At 40.6% G+C, this 19,501-nt stretch overlaps 2 protein-coding genes across 2 annotated transcripts; one reads left to right on the top strand and one right to left on the bottom strand.

Annotated features, from left to right (window-relative positions):
* Positions 1 to 2,292: 2,292 nt before the first annotated feature.
* Positions 2,293 to 13,022, bottom strand: LOC109461614 (xylulose kinase-like). Its single transcript, XM_019757992.1, has 19 exons — positions 12,931 to 13,022; positions 12,197 to 12,279; positions 11,752 to 11,821; positions 11,459 to 11,539; positions 10,977 to 11,063; positions 10,280 to 10,372; positions 9,768 to 9,803; positions 9,522 to 9,587; positions 8,888 to 8,960; positions 7,868 to 7,926; positions 7,414 to 7,473; positions 6,842 to 6,923; positions 6,336 to 6,492; positions 5,531 to 5,646; positions 5,039 to 5,112; positions 4,630 to 4,726; positions 4,070 to 4,216; positions 3,526 to 3,620; positions 2,293 to 3,158 (listed from the first exon to the last, which is right to left on the bottom strand). Exons 1-19 carry the CDS (start codon positions 12,976 to 12,978, stop codon positions 3,099 to 3,101), a joined length of 1,584 nt encoding a protein of 527 aa, XP_019613551.1. The 5' UTR covers positions 12,979 to 13,022; the 3' UTR covers positions 2,293 to 3,098.
* A 492-nt stretch (positions 13,023 to 13,514) lies between these two features.
* On the top strand, positions 13,515 to 19,140 carry LOC109461625 (cyclin-dependent kinase 2-like). The gene is made up of 8 exons (XM_019758003.1): positions 13,515 to 13,773; positions 14,441 to 14,518; positions 15,013 to 15,133; positions 15,584 to 15,754; positions 16,638 to 16,739; positions 17,220 to 17,289; positions 18,354 to 18,487; positions 18,970 to 19,140. Exons 1-8 carry the CDS (start codon positions 13,658 to 13,660, stop codon positions 19,075 to 19,077), a joined length of 900 nt encoding a protein of 299 aa, XP_019613562.1. The 5' UTR covers positions 13,515 to 13,657; the 3' UTR covers positions 19,078 to 19,140.
* Positions 19,141 to 19,501: the final 361 nt, after the last annotated feature.

Raw genomic sequence — 19,501 nt, 5'->3', positions numbered from 1 at the left:
ATACTAGCTGAAACGTCTGACCGTTTCCAAAACCATATCCAGTTTCTTAAATGTTTTGTGGCGTATCTTATTACCTGGATGTCTAACCTTCATCGGCGAATTTCCCTATTTGACTACATTTTTCAGCCAGCCTTGTTAACTTGGCAAAGACTGTTAAGCACTCGCTTAAATACCTCAATAAAGGGATTTGGCACTTTGCTGGGAAGTTGAAGGGGTATATCCTATCCTAAACTGGACAGAATCCAACTAGTCTCTACCAGACTAACTACGCTGGCTATATATAGGAGAATATTTGCCAGGGGAGTTCGGCCGCCTTGTAGGTTTGACTGGCCGCGCTTCGGAGGGAAAGAAACTACCTCCCCGCGGCCGGACTCCCTTGGCCAATTTTACTCTCATTTTTGCCGATCCGTATTCCCGTAGAAAGGCCTGGTGGAGGCTAGAATCCAACATCCTCAATACCCCTGGCATCAGTCGCTAGGATGTTCCATCGCACACTTGGCTCAGCGTCAAACCGAAGGAATTTTACCTCTCAAATCGTTGCCATGGCAACGGGCTACGCGGTTGACATGTAATCTCCAAGCAGATATGTCTGACGTAAGGCATCCAGGTAGAACATTATTATGTAATGCGAAAAAAAAAATCAAGATGATATAGAAAGACCTCGGGGACTGAATGGAGGTCCCGTTACGTGTTTGGGGATCCCACACTTATTTATTATGATATTGAAAAGAGTAGGGGTCCTTGCCTGTGTGAGTGGATCAAAACTAGCCTCTATCAGGCTTCGGGAGGCGGCTGGAAAGAGTAGTAATCGGCCAAATAGAGAGATGACATGCCGGGGGAGTTTGTCCGCTGGGAGAGAACATTTTGCGGTTATAGTCTAAGCAATTGGTGATTTGGTTTTTGAATCAGCGCACGTTCATTCAAAGCCCCTTTTTAGTATTTTTCTTCAACTGTTGGAAAATGGGTTAAACCATGAAATATTACCATTCTTCCTCCAAAGATCTGCTTGGAGATGATCGCGACGATGAAAAAATCTTGACCAATCAGAGCCCGCCTTTCAAGTGCAGCGCGGCCTGCCGGAAAACCCACGGTATGCATGAAACCGCAGGCGCGCCCGTCAACCGCAGCTCGCCCCCTCAAAAACCAGAGGGCTTTCCCTGCATATCTCACCGGATATCACTAAAAATACAGATCCGTGGGCGTTTTTAGGAGATAACCACACTTTAAAACATAACCAAGTCACGTATATTTCACTTCCTGACTCAAAACGTGCTACAGTTGAGCCTAGTTTCGAAATGACGGTTGCTCCCCGGAGGGGGTGTGGTCCATAGCCGGCACAGCCGCATGACCTGACATAGGGTAAGGCCATGAAAGCGCAAACGATGAGCTGAACAAAAACAAACGAAAGATGAAAGTCAGGGTCACTGTACGGTAAACAACGTGGGCAAACGTCAGCAGCAAAACATTGCGGCACGCTCAAGGGTGCCAGAGTATAAAATGAAATTTTACGGAATACAGTGCAATCGTATTAGTACACGGTGCAATTTTACTAGTAAAAAGCGCACTGTATAAAGGCCTAACTAATACGATTGCACTGTATTCCGAAAAGTTGCACTGTATTCCGAAAAATTGCACTGTATTCCGCAAAATTGCACTGTATTCCGCAAAATTGCACTGTATTCCGCAAAATTGCACTGTATTCCGTAAAAGTGCACTGTATTCCGTAAAATTGCACTGTATTCTGTAAAATTGCACTGTATTCCGTAAAATTGCACTGTATTCTGTAAAATTGCCCTGTATTCCGCAAAATTGCACTGTATTCCGCAAAATTGCACTGTATTCTGTAAATTGCAATGTATTCTAAAATTGCACTGTATTCTGGAAAATTGCACTGTATTCTGGAAAATTGCACTGTATTCTGGAAAATTGCACTGTATTCTGGAAAATTGCACTGTATTCCATAAAATTGCACTGTATTCTGGAAAATTGCATTGTATTCCGTAAAACTGCACTGTATTCTGGAAAATTGCACTGTATTCCGTAAAATTGCACTGACAGTATTCCGTAGAATTGCACTGTATTCCCTTGCACCCCTGACGCTGCCAGGAAGGTTGTCAAAATATACCCAGTGTGAACGAACGTTGGCGAGTATATATTTATATGTATTGAAATTCTCATTCATTCGATGCAATATATTTAGGCCACAGCAAGTAAATTTTATGGATGACATCCTCATCTGACTACAAATCTAATGCGATAGGGGGAAAAACATGGTGGGCAAAAAAAAAAAAATTTCATTTTCAAATTTTGAGATCATAAACCTTGTAAACAAGATTTTAAAAAGGTAGCAAAAGCTTTAACATCAAATTTAATGTTTATACTTATTCACATGTATCAGTGACTGCATGCCATATAATGTATTACATATTGAATATTTTTACAATAATTTTCTCCCCCTTTTCTTCCAGTTTTCCCATATTTCTATGGATCAAAAGAAACTTAAATGCTACATTTATTTGCACTATGTATGATGGCTCCATATCAATATTACACATTTCATTGCACGTGGGACATATCAGCATTGAGATTAATTAAAAGATTCCATTAATGAATCTACTTGGTCCTGCCTTTACGGCAATTAGTACCTTTCACACTTATTGTAGCTAATTCAGACTAGCTACCTTAATTCATAACATCATTTTTCCATCAGGAACATATCAAACTTTCTGCTCACCAAGTCACTAACTTCATAATGTGTCATCACAGAAGTGGTGGATTGCTCATTCCTTTACAAAAACTAACAAACAATCGAACAGTTGAAAATTTGGTCCAATTTTGTGATTGGACTATGGAAGCAGTTCAACTTTGCTTTAGAATGATTTCTAACAACACAGATGAAATTGCAAGCTATCATTTCTTAAAATGGTTAGATTTTGGAAACTTTCGTATAAAAAAATCATGATCATATTACACAGAAAAAGTGCTGTCATCATAACATGAGCACGTGATCTGTCAGCAAAGTGACATCATCGGAACATGAGCATGTGATCTGTCAGCAAATGATGTCATCAGAACATGAGCACGTGATCTGATGATGTTCATTGTCCAGCAATCTGGTCTTCCAGCCTCTTGTACCTTCCAACTAGTGGATCATAGACCTGAGGAAATGAACAATCAATCAATCAATAATATCAACCATACTGAACACACAATCAATCACCCAAACAATAACAATCATGAGCAATCATGAAATATTGCACCACACTTGTATACTGCAGTACCAAGGTCAATTACCAGGTGACCAAAATTGACCTTCCCCATCCAGTTCACCCCACCTACCCACCTACTAAATAAGATTGCAATCCATCCCGTGGATCATCTGTTTCTGTATAGCCGGTATATAAACGGCGCCATTCAGCGTAACACACCAGCTTAATATCTTGAGATATATCTGCCGTTCATCATCCAGACCCACCTTTCATGGATTCCAGTAACAAATGATCCACCTACTAGACAGTCCCTTACCTGTTTGGCATTTGGGCTGGGGGTGACGGCAAGTTTGTACTCCGGCGCCCCCTGTACTACCTGCTGGAACTGCACCTTGCTGCTTCCCAACCAACCTGAAGAAAAAAAAATTTGGTTCTTAGTGGCAAATGTGCAGATTTTGTAATCTCCAAGCCGTCATCTTTTGATGACTACAAAGACAGTATCAAATTGACCAGACAGTATCCATTTACAAGGCAGTTACCAGTTGCCACCCGAATTTGGGCTGGCATAAAAAAACAGGCTTGGGGTGGTGGCTGGAAAGAGTAGAAATCGGCCAAATAGAGAGATAAGCATGGCAAGGGAGTTTGTCCGTTGAGAGAACATGGGGTGCGGCGAAATGTTCTCTCAACGGACAAACTCCCTTGGAATGCTTATCTCTCTATTTGGCCGATTTCTACTCTTTCCAGCCGCCTCCCCAAGCCTGGTAGAGGCTAAAAAAAGGTACCAGTACAAAAAAGAAAGCCCGCAGTAAAATGCCTAAAACCATGTCAAAATAAGTCGAAGAACAAGGAAAACCCCTGACCGTGCTTAGCTCTGTAGGCACACCCCAGGCAGGCAGAGTTGGCCGTGTCTAAGATGTACACAGGTGCGTTAAAGACGTCAGACAACACCTGAAGGATGGAGGTGTTGGAAGAAGCGCCCCCTGTGGCCAGCACCCTGGTATTGCAGCCTGCAGAACAACAGAAGAGTCATGCAATTATTGATTAAGATTCAATATTCAAGATGGTTTTATTGGTTCGTTGCAGTTAAAAAGCATCGACATGTTAAAAAATAGAGGTATACATTCTAAAATAAGCTATTCAGGTACGGGATTAAAAGACCAATAAATATACAGGTTGTAGACAATACTAAGTATAACTTCACAGTTTAGTTCTTTGAAGTCGCAGTCACAAACAATCATACAGTAGATTATACATTGATCCTTATAGTGGATAAAACCACTGAGACTGTGGAGTATATATTACATAAACCTACAAACTGTGGGGGCCAGACTAACCAAATACACAAACCCAAACCAGCATTACTCAAAACAATACTTCTGTCTTGGAAGTAATAAATAAATAGATATAAGATAGAACTAACCGACACTGTATCCCAGCATCTCAGCATGCGCCCTCTTGGCTAAAAACTGTCCCTCCACGAGAGCTCTTACTTCCACTGCTGGGGGGAAGGACTCAACCTACATGGGAGTGCACCAGTATTTCAGCACCAAGGACAGATGCTATTAGGAACAAAATACTACTAGTAACAACAGTCAATGCTCCCCTTTTAGAAGGAATGTTTCATTGTAAAAGACATGTAGTTTTTGTAGCCTCCATAACATGCCAAAAACTGGGGGATCTGGGGGTCTTCATGGTCTTTGGGAACTTTTATGTGATATTTTCTGAATTACCCCCGTTTAGAACTGGGCTAATCAGAAAACAGCCGAAGACCACCAACCCCCCAGTTCTATAAGCCTGCTACGGAGGTTATAGTTTTTGTGAGTTCCCACCTTCTGGTCTGTAGAGTTGAACCTGTGGACACCGACAGCGTAGGGAGTGATCTCTTGCACATCGAAGTATATTCCTGGGGAAGGAGACAAAAAAGTCTCATTTAAAGTTCAAACTTTTGATCCAACACAAAAAAGTTCTCTCACCTAGAGCTTTCCACCAGTCACTCTGGTCTTCCTCAGTAGACTAACCCAGTGAAGCTTGTCACATGGATTCTTTCAAGTGTGACGTCAACACTGGCCCATCTCCCTTCATTGAACTGCGATGGGTCAGTCTACTGAGGAAGACCAGAGTGACTGGTCGAAAGCTCTAGGTTTGAGAACTTTCTTGTGTTGGACCAAAAGTTTTAACTTTAAACATGTAACTAACAACACAGATGAACTTTCCAATACCACGTCTCAGACACAGTGGATCAACAACCCACTGCCCCAAAGGCCTGAAAAAGGTTATGGCCTTTATTCTACACTGTAAAACATCACCTCACATGACCTCACCGACATTGCCGTTGTTGCCCATGGGCGTGCTCTGTAGCGCCTGGCTGAACTTTTCCCAGGATGCATCAGCAGAGCTGTCCCTGATCTTTTCCCTCGTCAGGGAGCCGTTCTTATAGCTGGAAAAAATTTAAACACTTAAATTACAATTACAAATAGTATTACATGTATGTTAGACAGCACGTCGGCAGAACGCACTGCACCTGCGTGAAACTCGTAATGTATTGTACATAGCACTTCGGCAGAACGTCTCATATAAGGTAGTACTAGCGCATATAAGGTTAACATCCCGTCTGTAGTTTCCAAATGTTACATAGGAAAAGATATCCTTTGCAACAGGCAAAATTCTGATGCAACGTTGACCAAAAATCCAACAAAAATCGTGAAAATACAGGGTTCTGCGCAGGCGCAGTACGTTCTGCCAACGTGCTACGTTAGACCATACAGGGCTCGAAATACCACCTGCAGGTTAATGCAGGTTTAACTGGGGCTGTGCAGCCTATTTCTGATGTCTACCTGCACTGGTCCACGTACTGGGTTTACCGGTATATACAAATGTAGATGTATCAAACCTGTTTACCTTTCAAAGAAAAATCTTGGACCTTTAGGCCACACCAATTTAATTTCTTGGTTAATGGATTTTTCTAGAAAAATAATGGAGCAGGTGGGTGAAAAAAAGAAATAAATAAAAACAGGTCTAGGCATCCTATTATGGCCCAAAATGGTACAATAGGAGTGACGGGAGCTGTTTTGGGCGGCGTCACTGACCCTGCTCGGGAGGGTGGAAAACCGCTGATTCAACCGTTACCAGAGCAGCGCCATGTAGGCATGTCCGTCCACAGGGTTACAGAAGATGTGGCCAGTCAGGGCGGGGCGGGGCTGCTGTAACCATAGAAACAGGGTGTCGCTTGTTCCCAGGCTGACTGCGATGTCCCCCTGCTGTAGCCTCATGCCTGCCAGCGAGCCTGGAAGAAAAGGAAACAATTCATGTTTGCTTTTTTCTCTTTATTTATTTATCTATGTAGATTTATAACATTTGTGGAAGGATTGACATAACAGGTGATTGTCACCTCTTCAAGATGTTAAACTTCAAACTAGACTGTAAGGTTTGAACCACGCAGCTGCTAAAAGTCAAGCATGCTCAAGAAACCAACCGCACTTATCAAAAAGAGCAGCGGTCCTTACTACTGTGAGCAGTCCTAACTTACAGCTAGTACTGTACTTAATGACAGTGTGACAAAACTGGTGTGTTTAAAGGCTGCAGTTCATAAGGAAGCTGCAAGGGGGTTTAGAGTAGAAATATAAGTTACTGACCTGAGTTGTCTCCAGTGAAAGTGATGACCTTACAGTCAGGGGAGAATCCGTACCTGTCTGCATAGTAGGCAGAAATGGAACCCTGCAACACACAAGGTCATTTCTTCACATTCAAGGTCATTTGTATATCCTCTCACCAGACTATTGTTATATTGTCATGGGTTTAATATGGATTGGTTTGGTTTAATATGAATTATATTAGTGATACATTGTCCAATTGTTAATATTGTTGCAATTGAAAATTTGATATACAAAAGTTCCCTTGAAAAGAAGTGTACATGTCAACAGAAAAGAGGTAGAAATATGTAAATTTAAGATTAAAGAAAGTCAGTGGATAGAAGAATAATTTCCTAATGGTCTGCATTATTGAGTAATGTTGTTGCGTCAATGACATCCAGGTAATAAGATATGCAAAAAAGCAGTTACTCAAGCAACCAGATATGATTTTGGAAACAGTCAGACATTTCAGCTAGTATCCACTAGCTTTCGTCATTGACTGAGAGACCAGAGGGGAAATGCAGGTTTATAAGCACAGACTATTGATTGATTGATATGAGTTGTTGTTGCCTTACCAGGTTTTCAAATGAAGGAACAGGCTGGTCCAGCTTCTCCTCCAGCCCTGGAGCACATGCCTGGGAAAACAACAAGTCAGTGTTTCATTCTCTCATTAAATTATGTCAAAAGAATAGCTTTGGAGTCTCTAAGGATATACATGTACAACTATACTCAGAACCGGACTTCCTTGCACGAGGGATTAAAGAGGCCATCTACATGTACATCAGGGAATTACAGAGACAGGGGCGCCACAGACTTTCTGCAACACCAACCCATGATCCACTGCTCACAGAGTCACGTGTGTTATCTGTGTGACGTCACGGAAGCGGTGGATTGTTCATTCCTTGACAAAGACTGGAGTTGTACAGTCAAAAATTTGGGTAAGTCCAATTTGTTGTGTTACAAATTGCAGTTTAAACTTGCTTCATATACCCGTATGTCTAGTTTTATTACTGATGAAGTCAGTTTTACCTGAAGGCACGGTTGTGACCACTTCCTCTCACAGATGTCCAGCAAATTCATCCCAGAACCTGGAAAAACACATCAGTAAGATGTTACTGCTAACTCAACTCTGATACTTTCAATGGATTATTGTGATTACCTTTGAATGAAAAACGAAATTTCTGACAGATTTGGATGCTCAGACTTTGTAGCTACCATACAGCAGCCCCCTCTATCAATCACTTGGGAAACTACAGCTGCAACAACACTATGATATCTTTTTACCAATATGAGTGTTTTTTGTTAGGTCTAGAAGCCATACTGTTTTCACTCACTATCCTCACTATCCTGGTTTAGATTATACTGCTGTCGGTTTCCCTGTCCCAGGGGTGGGCAGCAGTCGGCTGTTCTGGACACCTCGTCTCCAGCTGGCTCTGTCCTGTGTGTCTGTGCTAGACAGACCACACTCCTTAATATCCCTCTGGAGACACTCCACCCAGGTTTTTCTCGGCCTGCCGCGGCCTCTGCTGCCTGGCAACTTGAAGTCCATACTGTTTTCTTTATCTTTAACTGTTGACTGAAGTGAACCACTCACCATTACAGACTGGGACTTCTGCCAATATGAGTGTTAATGTTGTCGCCAAAAAGCAGTTACTCAAGCAACTGGATACGATTTTGAAATCATATCCAGTTGCTTGAGTAACTGCTTTTTGGCGTATCGTATTACCTGGATGTCTAACCTTCATCGACGTATGTTGATGTTGTCCTTTTATGCTATTCTTATCAAGTAAATGTAACATCTGTGTCCATAATATCACCAGGGTCCATAATATTGCCACCTTGAGAAACAGTGTGCTTAAAGATATTTTTACTGCAACATACTTTTGGTATGCACTCCTTTACACATCAAATGTACATACCTAGGGTATGTTGCAGTAAAAATATCTTTAAGAACACTATTTCTCCAGGTGGTGATATTATGGACCCTGGTGATATTATGGACACAGATGTTAAGTCTAAACATTATGATTGAAGAAGACTTCCACTCACCGTCGCTATGGTCGATGGGTGCATAGTTACCCAGGAACAGGGAGGCTGCAAAACTGCTGACTAGGGAGATTCGCTGGAGGAAGTGGAAAAAATATCAACGCTCAATTCTTTCTTCGTCCACATAAAACACTAAACCGTCTTTAGGCATTAAAAAAAATTTAAGGGCTCTCAGTGGCCAATGTGCAGATGTTGTCACATCGGCGCACCAAATCCATAGTGACTGTTTCTGGCACACAGTTAGACAGATTAGCCCAAGAGGCTTGGTGGGCGTCACTCCACCGTACAGGTGGGGAAGTCGTGTAAAGTGCCTTTCCCAAGGGCAAAACGTCGGGCCACGGTGAGTATCAAACCCGGGACCTCTCGGTTCCAAGTCCAACACTCTAACCGTTGCGCCACCGACGCCACTATGGCATAAGACACCTGTTTTACTCAATGTGAAGCAGCCTGTAGGCCGATTTGACATGTTCATGACTAGATAAAAACAAACAACATCTCGACCAGATTGGGTTGCAAATGGTAACCCTAGGCCTATTGCTGGCTAACATTTCTGGACAATCATTCAGGCTATGTGGTCAATTTGTAATATTTTGCTTCAAACTTACAGAGTCTGGAAAAAGGAGAAAAAGATAACTACCTCACAGTTGTCATATGCAGCTCTGTTGTTCTGGCTGATCTTTGCAATCTGGTTTGCTGTAAATCTCTGTGGGAGCAAAACAAAAATTAAACACGATAAGTTACACACATTACAGTTTTTCCTCAATTAAATTATGTCAAAATAATGGTTTCGGAGTCTCTACGAATATACCAGTATAACTCATGTAAAATTACATAACACTTCTGTTTTTATAATAAAGATATAAAAGGACATTTTGAGCCTTACCTCATAACCTCTGGAGCCAGTGATGTCTGCAAGTTTCTGTGAAGAGGATAACATTTTTCACAATAATAAACCTCATGTTATTTCATTGAAAACTGCACATCTGTTTCTGTGACTCTCAGACAAGCAAATACCACAAAAAATGTGTGGAAATAGTTTGAAGTTTTCTCTATTTGTTTATTTCTGTTTTATTTGTCCAGGGTAGACTGTCTCTGTGAAGACACTGCTTTACAGCGGGGCCCTGGAAGACGTATATAACATACACCTATCGTATGTACTTTTATCATAAGTTTATGCTCTGTTCCAACACATAACATACATACAATAAGTGTATGTACCAGATAGCCAGACTGGCAGAAGATCGTCAGCAGTGGAAAACCTTTGCCAAACATTATGCTGCCCCAACTAAGCTATGGCAGAGAACCAGAACCAGAAGTATGTATTTTATTTGTCACATCACATCAAATACATACACCTATCGTATGTATTTTATGTGTTGGAAAAAATCATGTTACCTGTGCCCCTCCCACTGCCTGCTCTAGCTGCCTGCACTGGGCCGTGGTGCTCGAGTCCATCCATATGGGGGAGTCTTCCACTGAAAAACTGTCCTGAAAATATCAAACAACATATGGAACATCATTCGTAGCGATGGGAAGATGACAACGATGAGACGGAATTCGACCGGTTTCGACTTTAATTCAGTCTTTGTCAAGAATGACAGAGATCGGACCACTCCTCCTTTTATACTTTTTACTGAGCCTCTCTGGTGCAGGGCGCTCTGCTCGAGTTTTAGGTATTGACCAATCAGCATTAATTAATATATAAGCATCTCATTTTTCTCAAGATACATGGAACAGTTATTTATCCTGTCCAGTTACCTATTTCCCAATCATTTTCACAAACTTCACTGCACTGCAAATACTAATTGTGTGCTCTACTACTCAAGTACTTATTTACTTGCCATTAACCTTAAGATCTGAACTTGCGATGAAAAAATGCTTGCAAAAAGGTTCCTCCAAATCTGGAGTTATTCAAACAGATTGGAGGCTGGTCTAGTGTTTATATGCACTATATCCTAATCATATATATATGTATTGTATGCATGTATGTATATATGTATGTATGTATGTATCTATCTATCTATCCACTTGCCTCAGGGCATGGAATTGCAAATAAGAGCTTTTACAAAAATCCTAGTTCCTTTCTCCATACCTTGAGTTGTTCGTACAGTGTTTTATCTGGCTGCAGATGTTGCAGAGTGGAGGCTGCTCCTGTCTTCCAGTACACACTGCCATGTTGCTGCATAGAGAAATCCAAAATGGTCACATTCTTGCTGTTAGTAGAATATTTATCAATCAGTGACTTTTTTAAACATAGCAAACATGTACCTCCAAATTTGGAGGTACGTGTTTGCTACTAAAAAAAAAAAAAGTCACTGATTTATGAATATTCTACTAATTGTTTATCTATATGTGACTGATTCTTCCTAATATAACGAGGAAAGAACTATCCTCTTCGATCGTATACCAGTTCTGTTATCTTAGATATTTAGATACAAAGGAAATTCATGTTTTTCATGCATCTACATAAACCATGTATTCTCCTACTGCAGACTGTTTCAAAAACACTGAGATGCAGAACACCTTCAGTTGTTTACTCTGCAGTGATTTCTGTGTATCTACTGCATGCCCTACCTGTCCTGTTCCAGACAAAGCCTTGACTCGGCTGAAGTTGAAACCAGAAGCCTTCATCCTGGAGAGGAGCATGTCTAAAGCCTGGAGGCAAGGAAGCATGAAATTAAAAAAAAAAACATTAAGTTAGATGGAGTATATTATCATTACGGTGTGGGAAAAAAACTCATCTTTTTTTGTGATGCATATCCCAATCTTACCATGATTTTGCATTGTGATTTTCTTTGTGCTATTGTATGGATTATTACTTATATCTAGTGTATACTTATATCTATGGATATCTAGTATTCCCATACCTTGACCCACATGGCTGTAGGAGCTGTAACAGTCAGACCATCGTCGTGTTGGTGAGCCCCTCCTTGAGTCCTAGACAGACAAAATACACAAAACTGGTCACTTTTTACCTGCTACCCCCTGCTGCCTTATTGAATCTTGTGGTGATGTTGTAAAGAGAAGTTAGCCAAAAGGCCATATCAGTGTGTAGGCTGAAGGTTTACTTAGCCTCCACCAGGCCTTGAAGGCTTCCTAAGGGGGCCAGTGGAGTGGGTTCACCGTTAGGATTTCATTTCCCTCTCTGGCAAATGAACTCCCCCCCTGGCCAATTATTCCCCCTATTTGGGTACATTTTACTGTTTTGGAACCTGTGTTGTTATTCTAACAGAGACTGAGGTTTAACCAGGAAAGACCACTTTTAAATCAACTAATAGTATACTGGAGTAAGTAATTTTAATCTCAGCTGACCTGAACTCAGGCAGGTCGGTGTCAAACTGTACAGCAGCCTCGGTCACTACCTTCAGACTGTCATCCACTGCTATGGCCTTAATCTGGAACATAATGAGACAAACATACAAACTAAGACAATCTAATGTTGGACACTTAGATACTACTATTATAGTGATTCTATCCGGTACTACATGGAAACCTCCTTGGATATATATGACAGTACTATTACTGTTCTACCATAAAGTAAAAGTAGCTAAGGCCTTAATGTGGGACATACAATACAAGTATACACATAAAGAGGCACCAATCGATATTGGACACTACTATTACTGAGTTATTCTACTTTTCACTGACACACACTCACTATCCATTTCTATAATAATTCATACCATACTACTAAAGTTCTACCATAGAAGTAAAAGTATTGAGTGGCCTTAAACTGTGACATACAATACAATACAAACATACAGATAAATATGAAGAATTCTACCACTAATGATAAAGTAAAACAATAATATATTTCATTCTAAAATGTCATTATATTTGACTTTTAGTACAAGTCAACTGCAATTGTTAAAAACTCCTTTCGCCTTATATAAAAAAATTACAGAAATTTTATTTTAGGCAAGCTAATTCAAGTTTACTGGACCTTAGAAGACCAACCCACACCTGCACACACCTGTACACACCTGTGCCACGCCCCCTCCAACTTTCTCCCTCAAAATAACCCAAAACTCGTCTCACAAACTCACCTGTTGGGTGCTGAAGTCTAGTCCGAGGTACTGTCCGTTTCCAGACATCTTCTGGTAGTCTCAAACTTACTAGTCTGGCAAAAAGAAACAAACTTTTATAAAGTGCTGTCAAGTACAAAGTTGGAAAGACCAAAGTCCAAGCAAGAAGGTTTAAGGCACATATTTAGTGCTACATGCACTTACAAGACCACAGTTTCAAGTATTGCATTGTCTTAAGTATTTTGTGCCATCTTCAAGCATATGAAAAGTAGAAATCACACAAAAGTAAGAAATTTGACTGCTTACTTTTAGCAGAAAAGTTGCCGCAGCCCAGATGCTCAGTTGACTTCCGGGTATGTGTAGGTCAAAGGTTAGATATACTGTCAACATATTTGTTCAAAGAAAAGTCCTTTAAGCTGCATTTGTAGTTTTGTAATATCCACACATTAATTGTACGTAGTAGTGCATTTTTTGTAATAAGAAAGTTTGTGAAAAAAGGGGTAGAAAAGATGTAACCGGAAACAAGGTGAGGTGGAGGTCAGACGTTTGGACCAATGGGGAGCCAGTATGGCGGATTTGGCGGGAAACCTGAACCAATAACTTCCCAGGTCAGTTGGAGAAAACGCGGGAAAATGTCGGCGTCCCCGGATTCATTCAGTGACCAGCGCTTTGTTTGTGTGAGCTCACCGATCGTCCGATTCTGAGGAAAAAATCGTCCATCTCGATGCCGTAATAGATTTTTGAAGCAATGGATAACTTCCAGAAGATAGAAAAGATTGGGGAGGGGACATACGGAGTCGTATACAAGGCCAAAGACAAAGTTACAGGCCGTATGGTTGCGCTCAAGAAAATCAGGCTAGATACGTGAGTATGCCGACCAAAAAATAATTTTTCACTTCCGAGCAATTTTACCCTTTTTCTGTAGTTTATTGCAAGCTTTTAGTATCTTCCTTATACATTTTGATGATCCTAGTGGTTAAAAATGATACCAGTTGGCATTTTCTGACAGAATATTTCTCGTGTTATGTACGGAATTTTGTGGAAACTGATTTTTTTTTCAAATTCGTGTCGTCTGTTTTGAGATATTTTTCTCCATGTGTTTCTCTAGCGTTGCATATCGCTGTAACTAAAAACTGCATGTCGTTTGATAATGACGTCAGCTATGCAGAGGATGCTACTTTAAGAGATATATTTATCAGTTTAGAGTTTTGAGAAATGTAAATTTTCTGTAAACAAGCCACGTAGTCTAACACTCAGGGTGGGGAGGGGGGCGGACCACCTCACTTTTTTCTACCTCCATGGTATGAGGGTGGGTTTTGCAAGGCTGCACTTAATTTTATTGATTTCATAACCATTCCATTGTGCAACTGACGTTTTGAAGAGAATCATTATTATTAAAATCTAGATAGAATAGAATGATTTATTTTAATTATTATTTAATAGACTATTACTGCTATGTTTCCTTCCTATCAATTATCAGTTTATGATAAATTATGTATAAAAGTTAACACCATGTTTTGTTTTGTACTAGTGAATCAGAAGGAGTTCCAAGCACTGCCATCCGAGAGATCTCACTCCTGAAAGAGCTGAACCATGCAAACATTGTCAGGTCAGTAGAAATCAAATCTAAATACTTCTTCTGGTCTCTTGCATGTAATATTCTCATTTCACACTAGAGGTTTAATCACATAGAATATATTAAATATATTATAGCAAGCTTTGTGTTCCCATTAGGGGTGGGTACCTGTAGCCTGGTTACCAAACCTATTATAGCTCCCGAGTCCTACATCCTCTCCGCAAATAGGCTGTAGGACTCTGGAGCTATAATAGGTTTGGTAACTTCCCATAGTCTCCAGCAAAGATGAATTAAAAGGATTATCATTTTGAAAGATGTTTGTGACGGGGACACATAATTATTATGATATGTCAAAAGAAAAGCAAAGTAAAGCACACACTTGTCGGGCATTTTTTTTTACTTAACTTGTAACTAACAACATATAATTCCTATATCAGTATATGTTTGTTTTGTTGACATTTAGATCTGTATTTTGATTCCTTACCCAGTGGCATTCCACTTAACTTATCCTTTTTTTTACCTAACAGATTACTAGACGTGGTTCACAGTGAGAAGAAGTTGTACCTGGTGTTTGAGTACCTGAACTTGGACCTGAAGAAGTACATGGACAGTGCACCTCCCTCAGGACTGCCGTCTGAGCTCGTCAAGGTAGCAGGGCTTGAAATCCTTTTTTTCTGCATACCTGTACTGGAGCAGTTAACACTGAAAATTACCTGCACCAGACACATTTTACCAGCACTACTCAGACTTTGAGAAGTACAGATCGTACTAAATAGTGTTCAGAAATCATTGCCATGATTTCTTTTATATTTGAACATCCACCTACACCTACATTTGTATATAAACCCAGTATGTTGACCAGTGCAGGTTAGGTGCTGGTAGAGTTAGATGTTCAAGGGTTAGGTGTAACAAGTCGTTCGGTGTAATGTAGCCAGCTGCCGCCACGCCGCGTGCCTGCGAAGCTGGTGTGTTACGCCGAAAGGCAGTTATACCGGCTATACAGATACAGAAGCTGGTTTGTTACGCTGAAAGGCGATTATACCGGCTATACAGATACAGATTCTACCTGCTGACACAGTACATTGTTTTCCCCACCAGAGTTATGTTCACCAGATCCTGAAGGGCATTGCGTACTGTCACTCCCACCGAGTCCTGCACAGGGACCTGAAGCCACAGAACCTGCTCATAGATGCAGAGGGAAACATCAAACTGGCAGACTTTGGGTTGGCGCGGGCGTTTGGTGTCCCAGTCAGGACCTACACACATGAGGTGGGTACAAAAGGAGGTGTAGTTTAAAACTACCAGTGGTAGAAATACTTCTTTTCAATGTTTTGCAATATTGCATCTATGTGAAAATTTTGTTCTGCAATTTTGGAAACACTTTCTGCAAATACACAAGCCTACATACAACATCTTAACTTGATAATGCAAAATTGTAGATTGTAGGACTTTCATTCTGCAATATTGTAAATCTCTCTGCAAAATGCAGATAGGTATTTCGAATACTGACTACTAACATCTAACAACTGGTAAGAAATTTCAGACTTCCTGGAAGTATGCAGCTCTTGGCTTCCTTAATCCCTGATGTCCTCCTGTCATTCTGCCTGCCAGTCTTTCCCCTAACGACATGCTGTCAACCTACTCTGAGACAATTACTGAAATAGGCACACAGCTCAGGCACCTAAAACAATACTGCAGAATCCAGAAGGAACTAAGTAGCGTGCAGTGGTTGTTTTTAGGGACCAGGAGATTGCAAGTTTGAATCTCAGCAGTTGTCACGCAAGTGGCAGGCATGCCACTGGACAGGATGTGAAGCTGTGGTCCACTGTTCAATGTACTTGTAGAAAGGCAGGGTCGCTATTCACTAGACTACACACAATAAGTGATTGCTTTATTGAATGTGGAAGGAAATGTCATCCTTTGCCTGTTGCACCTGTCCAACAGGTGGTTACCCTGTGGTACCGAGCACCTAAGATCCTCCTGGGCCATTATCCACTAGACTTCACAAATTATGTCATTGCAAATGTCATTCTGTATCTGTATAGCCGGTATAACTGGCTTTCGGCGTAACACACCATTCATTGAAAGTGGAAAGAACTGATTGCAACTGTAAGCCTTTGTTAAAAAGTTTGCATGTTGTTCCCCTCCCCAGGTTGTCACCCTGTGGTACAGAGCACCTGAGATCCTCCTGGGCTCCAAGTTCTACTCCACACCTGTAGACGTCTGGAGTATCGGGTGCATCTTTGCAGAGATGGTAGGTTTTTTTAATCTTTGATTTTTGATTTTTCACATTTATTTTCATCAGTTTTTGTAAACATGATGTATGTATAGTAATGTAAATATGTTGTTTTATTTGATACTGTTTATTTATTTTACTCAGACCCTCAACAGCCCATAACACTAAAAGCACATCATGTACATATACTACATGTACATGTATTTTACATACAAAGATAAAAATAAAAACTGGATGCCAGTGTATACTAGCCTGGGTTCCCCAGACTGATTGGTGGTAGCGACTGTGGGAGCGGACGTAAACTAACCAGGATGGAACCCAGGCTAAGTGTATACACTGACAGAGGAGTTTGCAGATGTTGTTGAAGTAAGAGTTTTCTAAGAAAAATGAGCCAAACCTAAGTAGATGGACGGATGGAACGGATGGAACAATGATATTTGTAGATTGAGAGAGGCAGTTGATGCCATATCTTACTGATGCTCTTCTCTTTTTTAACAGATCACAAGAAGAGCACTCTTTCCGGGAGACTCAGAGATCGACCAGCTCTTCAGAGTCTTCAGAACTTTGGGTAAGTTTTCTTCACGAAGTGAACGATGGAAGAGTCTTTTTATGTCCGGACGGTTTGTGATCTTATGTTTGATAGAATGGAAAAGACACCCAGGCCTTTAGTTTGTGTCTTTTCCCTGTACATTTCATTCTCTTTACCTTCTCCCTGCTGCCTAAAACCAGAACCAAATTTGGTGCCAAATGGATGGCTTAGCAGGCTGAAGGTTGAGTATGCCAAAAAACAGTTACTCAAGCAACTGGATATGATTTTGCAGTTGCTTGAGTAACTGTTTTTGGCATATCTTATTACTTGGATGTCTAACATTTACCGATGTATGAAGGTGGAGTATTTCATTTACATGTCATTTCTTAGAGTGTGACATGTTTTATATCATGATCTTTGTAGCTCTGCAATAAAATCTATGGATATAAAACAAAACATGCTCTTTGAAATGATGTGTTAAACTCCATTTATTGGAAGAGAAATACAGTTGTTTTGTTGACTCATGACATGTTTGTCATACCTTACATTCTGACAACCCTCAGGATTTGACCGAGTTTAAATGTAAGTATGAACATTCCACTGTTTAAATGTTGTGTCTGTGATGCTTGTAGTCGTACTGCAGCAAAGACATTTTTTCCACAGCGTAGCACGAGCTCTATTGCAAACTCATCACATCATGAACATTCATATCTGCTTTGCATTACATTACTCCAGTAACTGTTCAATCACAACCTTAAGGCTTAACACACCACAAGTGTAGTCTCTACCAGACTAACTACACTGGCTATATATAAGAGAATATTTGCCAGGGGAGTTTGGCCGCCTTGTAGGTTTGACTGACCGCAGGAAGAAACTACCTCCCTGCGGCCGGACTCCCTTGGCAAATTTTACTCTCTTTTTTGCTGAACTGGAAAACCTTGATGAAAACGAAGCCTAAGAACCAGGTTTGATACGCTCAGTTTTATGGTGTGAATAAAGTCACATTCTGCCCACACAGCTTCTTCAGTATATTAAAGGTTAGAATGCGAAAGAATGAAGGAAATAGACAGGTGTGGCCTGACTTCCCATGTTTTTTCTCCCAGGTACCCCAGACGAGACGACCTGGCCAGGTGTGTCCCAGTTACCAGACTACAAGCCCACCTTCCCTCGCTGGCCCCGGCAGGACCTCTCCAAACTGTTCGCTAGTCTCGAACCTGAGGGAACCGAACTCTTCGCTGTAAGTAAACCTCAACTTCAGTGGTAGAAAATGATGATATATATAGCCTTTTTTAAGCTGTGTTCATATGTTGTAATTGTTGCCAATGTATTTATGTTTTGTAAATGTGTGTCCTGAGTGTCTTGAAGGACCACAGGAAGGATAGCTACAATGCAATTTTTGTAAACTAAGTGTGGATCCCAATAAAGTCAAAGTCAAAGATACCCATCAGCAGTCTGCATTTTGCAGAGACATTTTCAATGTTGAAGAAGAAAAATTAAGCAACTTGCAATTTTGCAGACTGAAAAAATAAGGCTACGGATTCAATGGTGGTGTTTTTTGTTTTTGTTTTATTTCTTTTTTGTTCATTTTCCCATGTACACACTCGGGTCCCTGGCCTGTTTTTCAGATGTCCCTTGATACATGAAAAGCAGACATAAGAAATAGAACAAATTACATAGACATAAACAACTAACATTCAAATTTATATTCCACAATCTCAGCAAATGTTGCTGTACGAACCGAACAAGCGCATCTCTGCCAAGGCAGCGATCAACCACGTGTACTTCCACGACGTCAGAAAAATGGAGGTCCCCAACTTAAAGGGTTGAGGAAAGGTGGACAAACACAAGACAGAAGCGAGGAGGAGTTACAGTTGTGAGTAGGAACTTCACTACAGGGCACACCAAATTGTTATTCTCTGTTTTTTTTTTTTAAATCTACTCTCCAAGCAGAGGTTTGGGTTTTGGGTTATTTTTGGCATGTTTTTAGTCTTTTTTGCACTGGAATTTTTCTTTCACTCAAAAAGAAAGAAAAATTCCAGTGCAAAAAAGAAACCTCAATAAAAAAAGTCTAAAAACACGCCAAAAATAACCCAAACCTCTGCTTGGAGAGTATTAAAAATCTATTATCGCGTTTGTATGCTCACATTTCCACAAATCGTCACTGCAATTGTAACTAAACATTTCCCTTGATTTTAGTTCATGTACAGTGGCAGAATTTGAGATCCTATGACATTTGTATCGTTGCTGTTTG

Source organism: Branchiostoma belcheri, unplaced genomic scaffold (genome assembly GCF_001625305.1).
Source record: "Branchiostoma belcheri isolate BF01 breed outbred unplaced genomic scaffold, Haploidv18h27 scaffold94, whole genome shotgun sequence".
Classification (NCBI taxonomy): Eukaryota; Metazoa; Chordata; class Leptocardii; order Amphioxiformes; family Branchiostomatidae; genus Branchiostoma; species Branchiostoma belcheri.
This window is presented reverse-complemented; position numbering and strand designations above follow the sequence as displayed.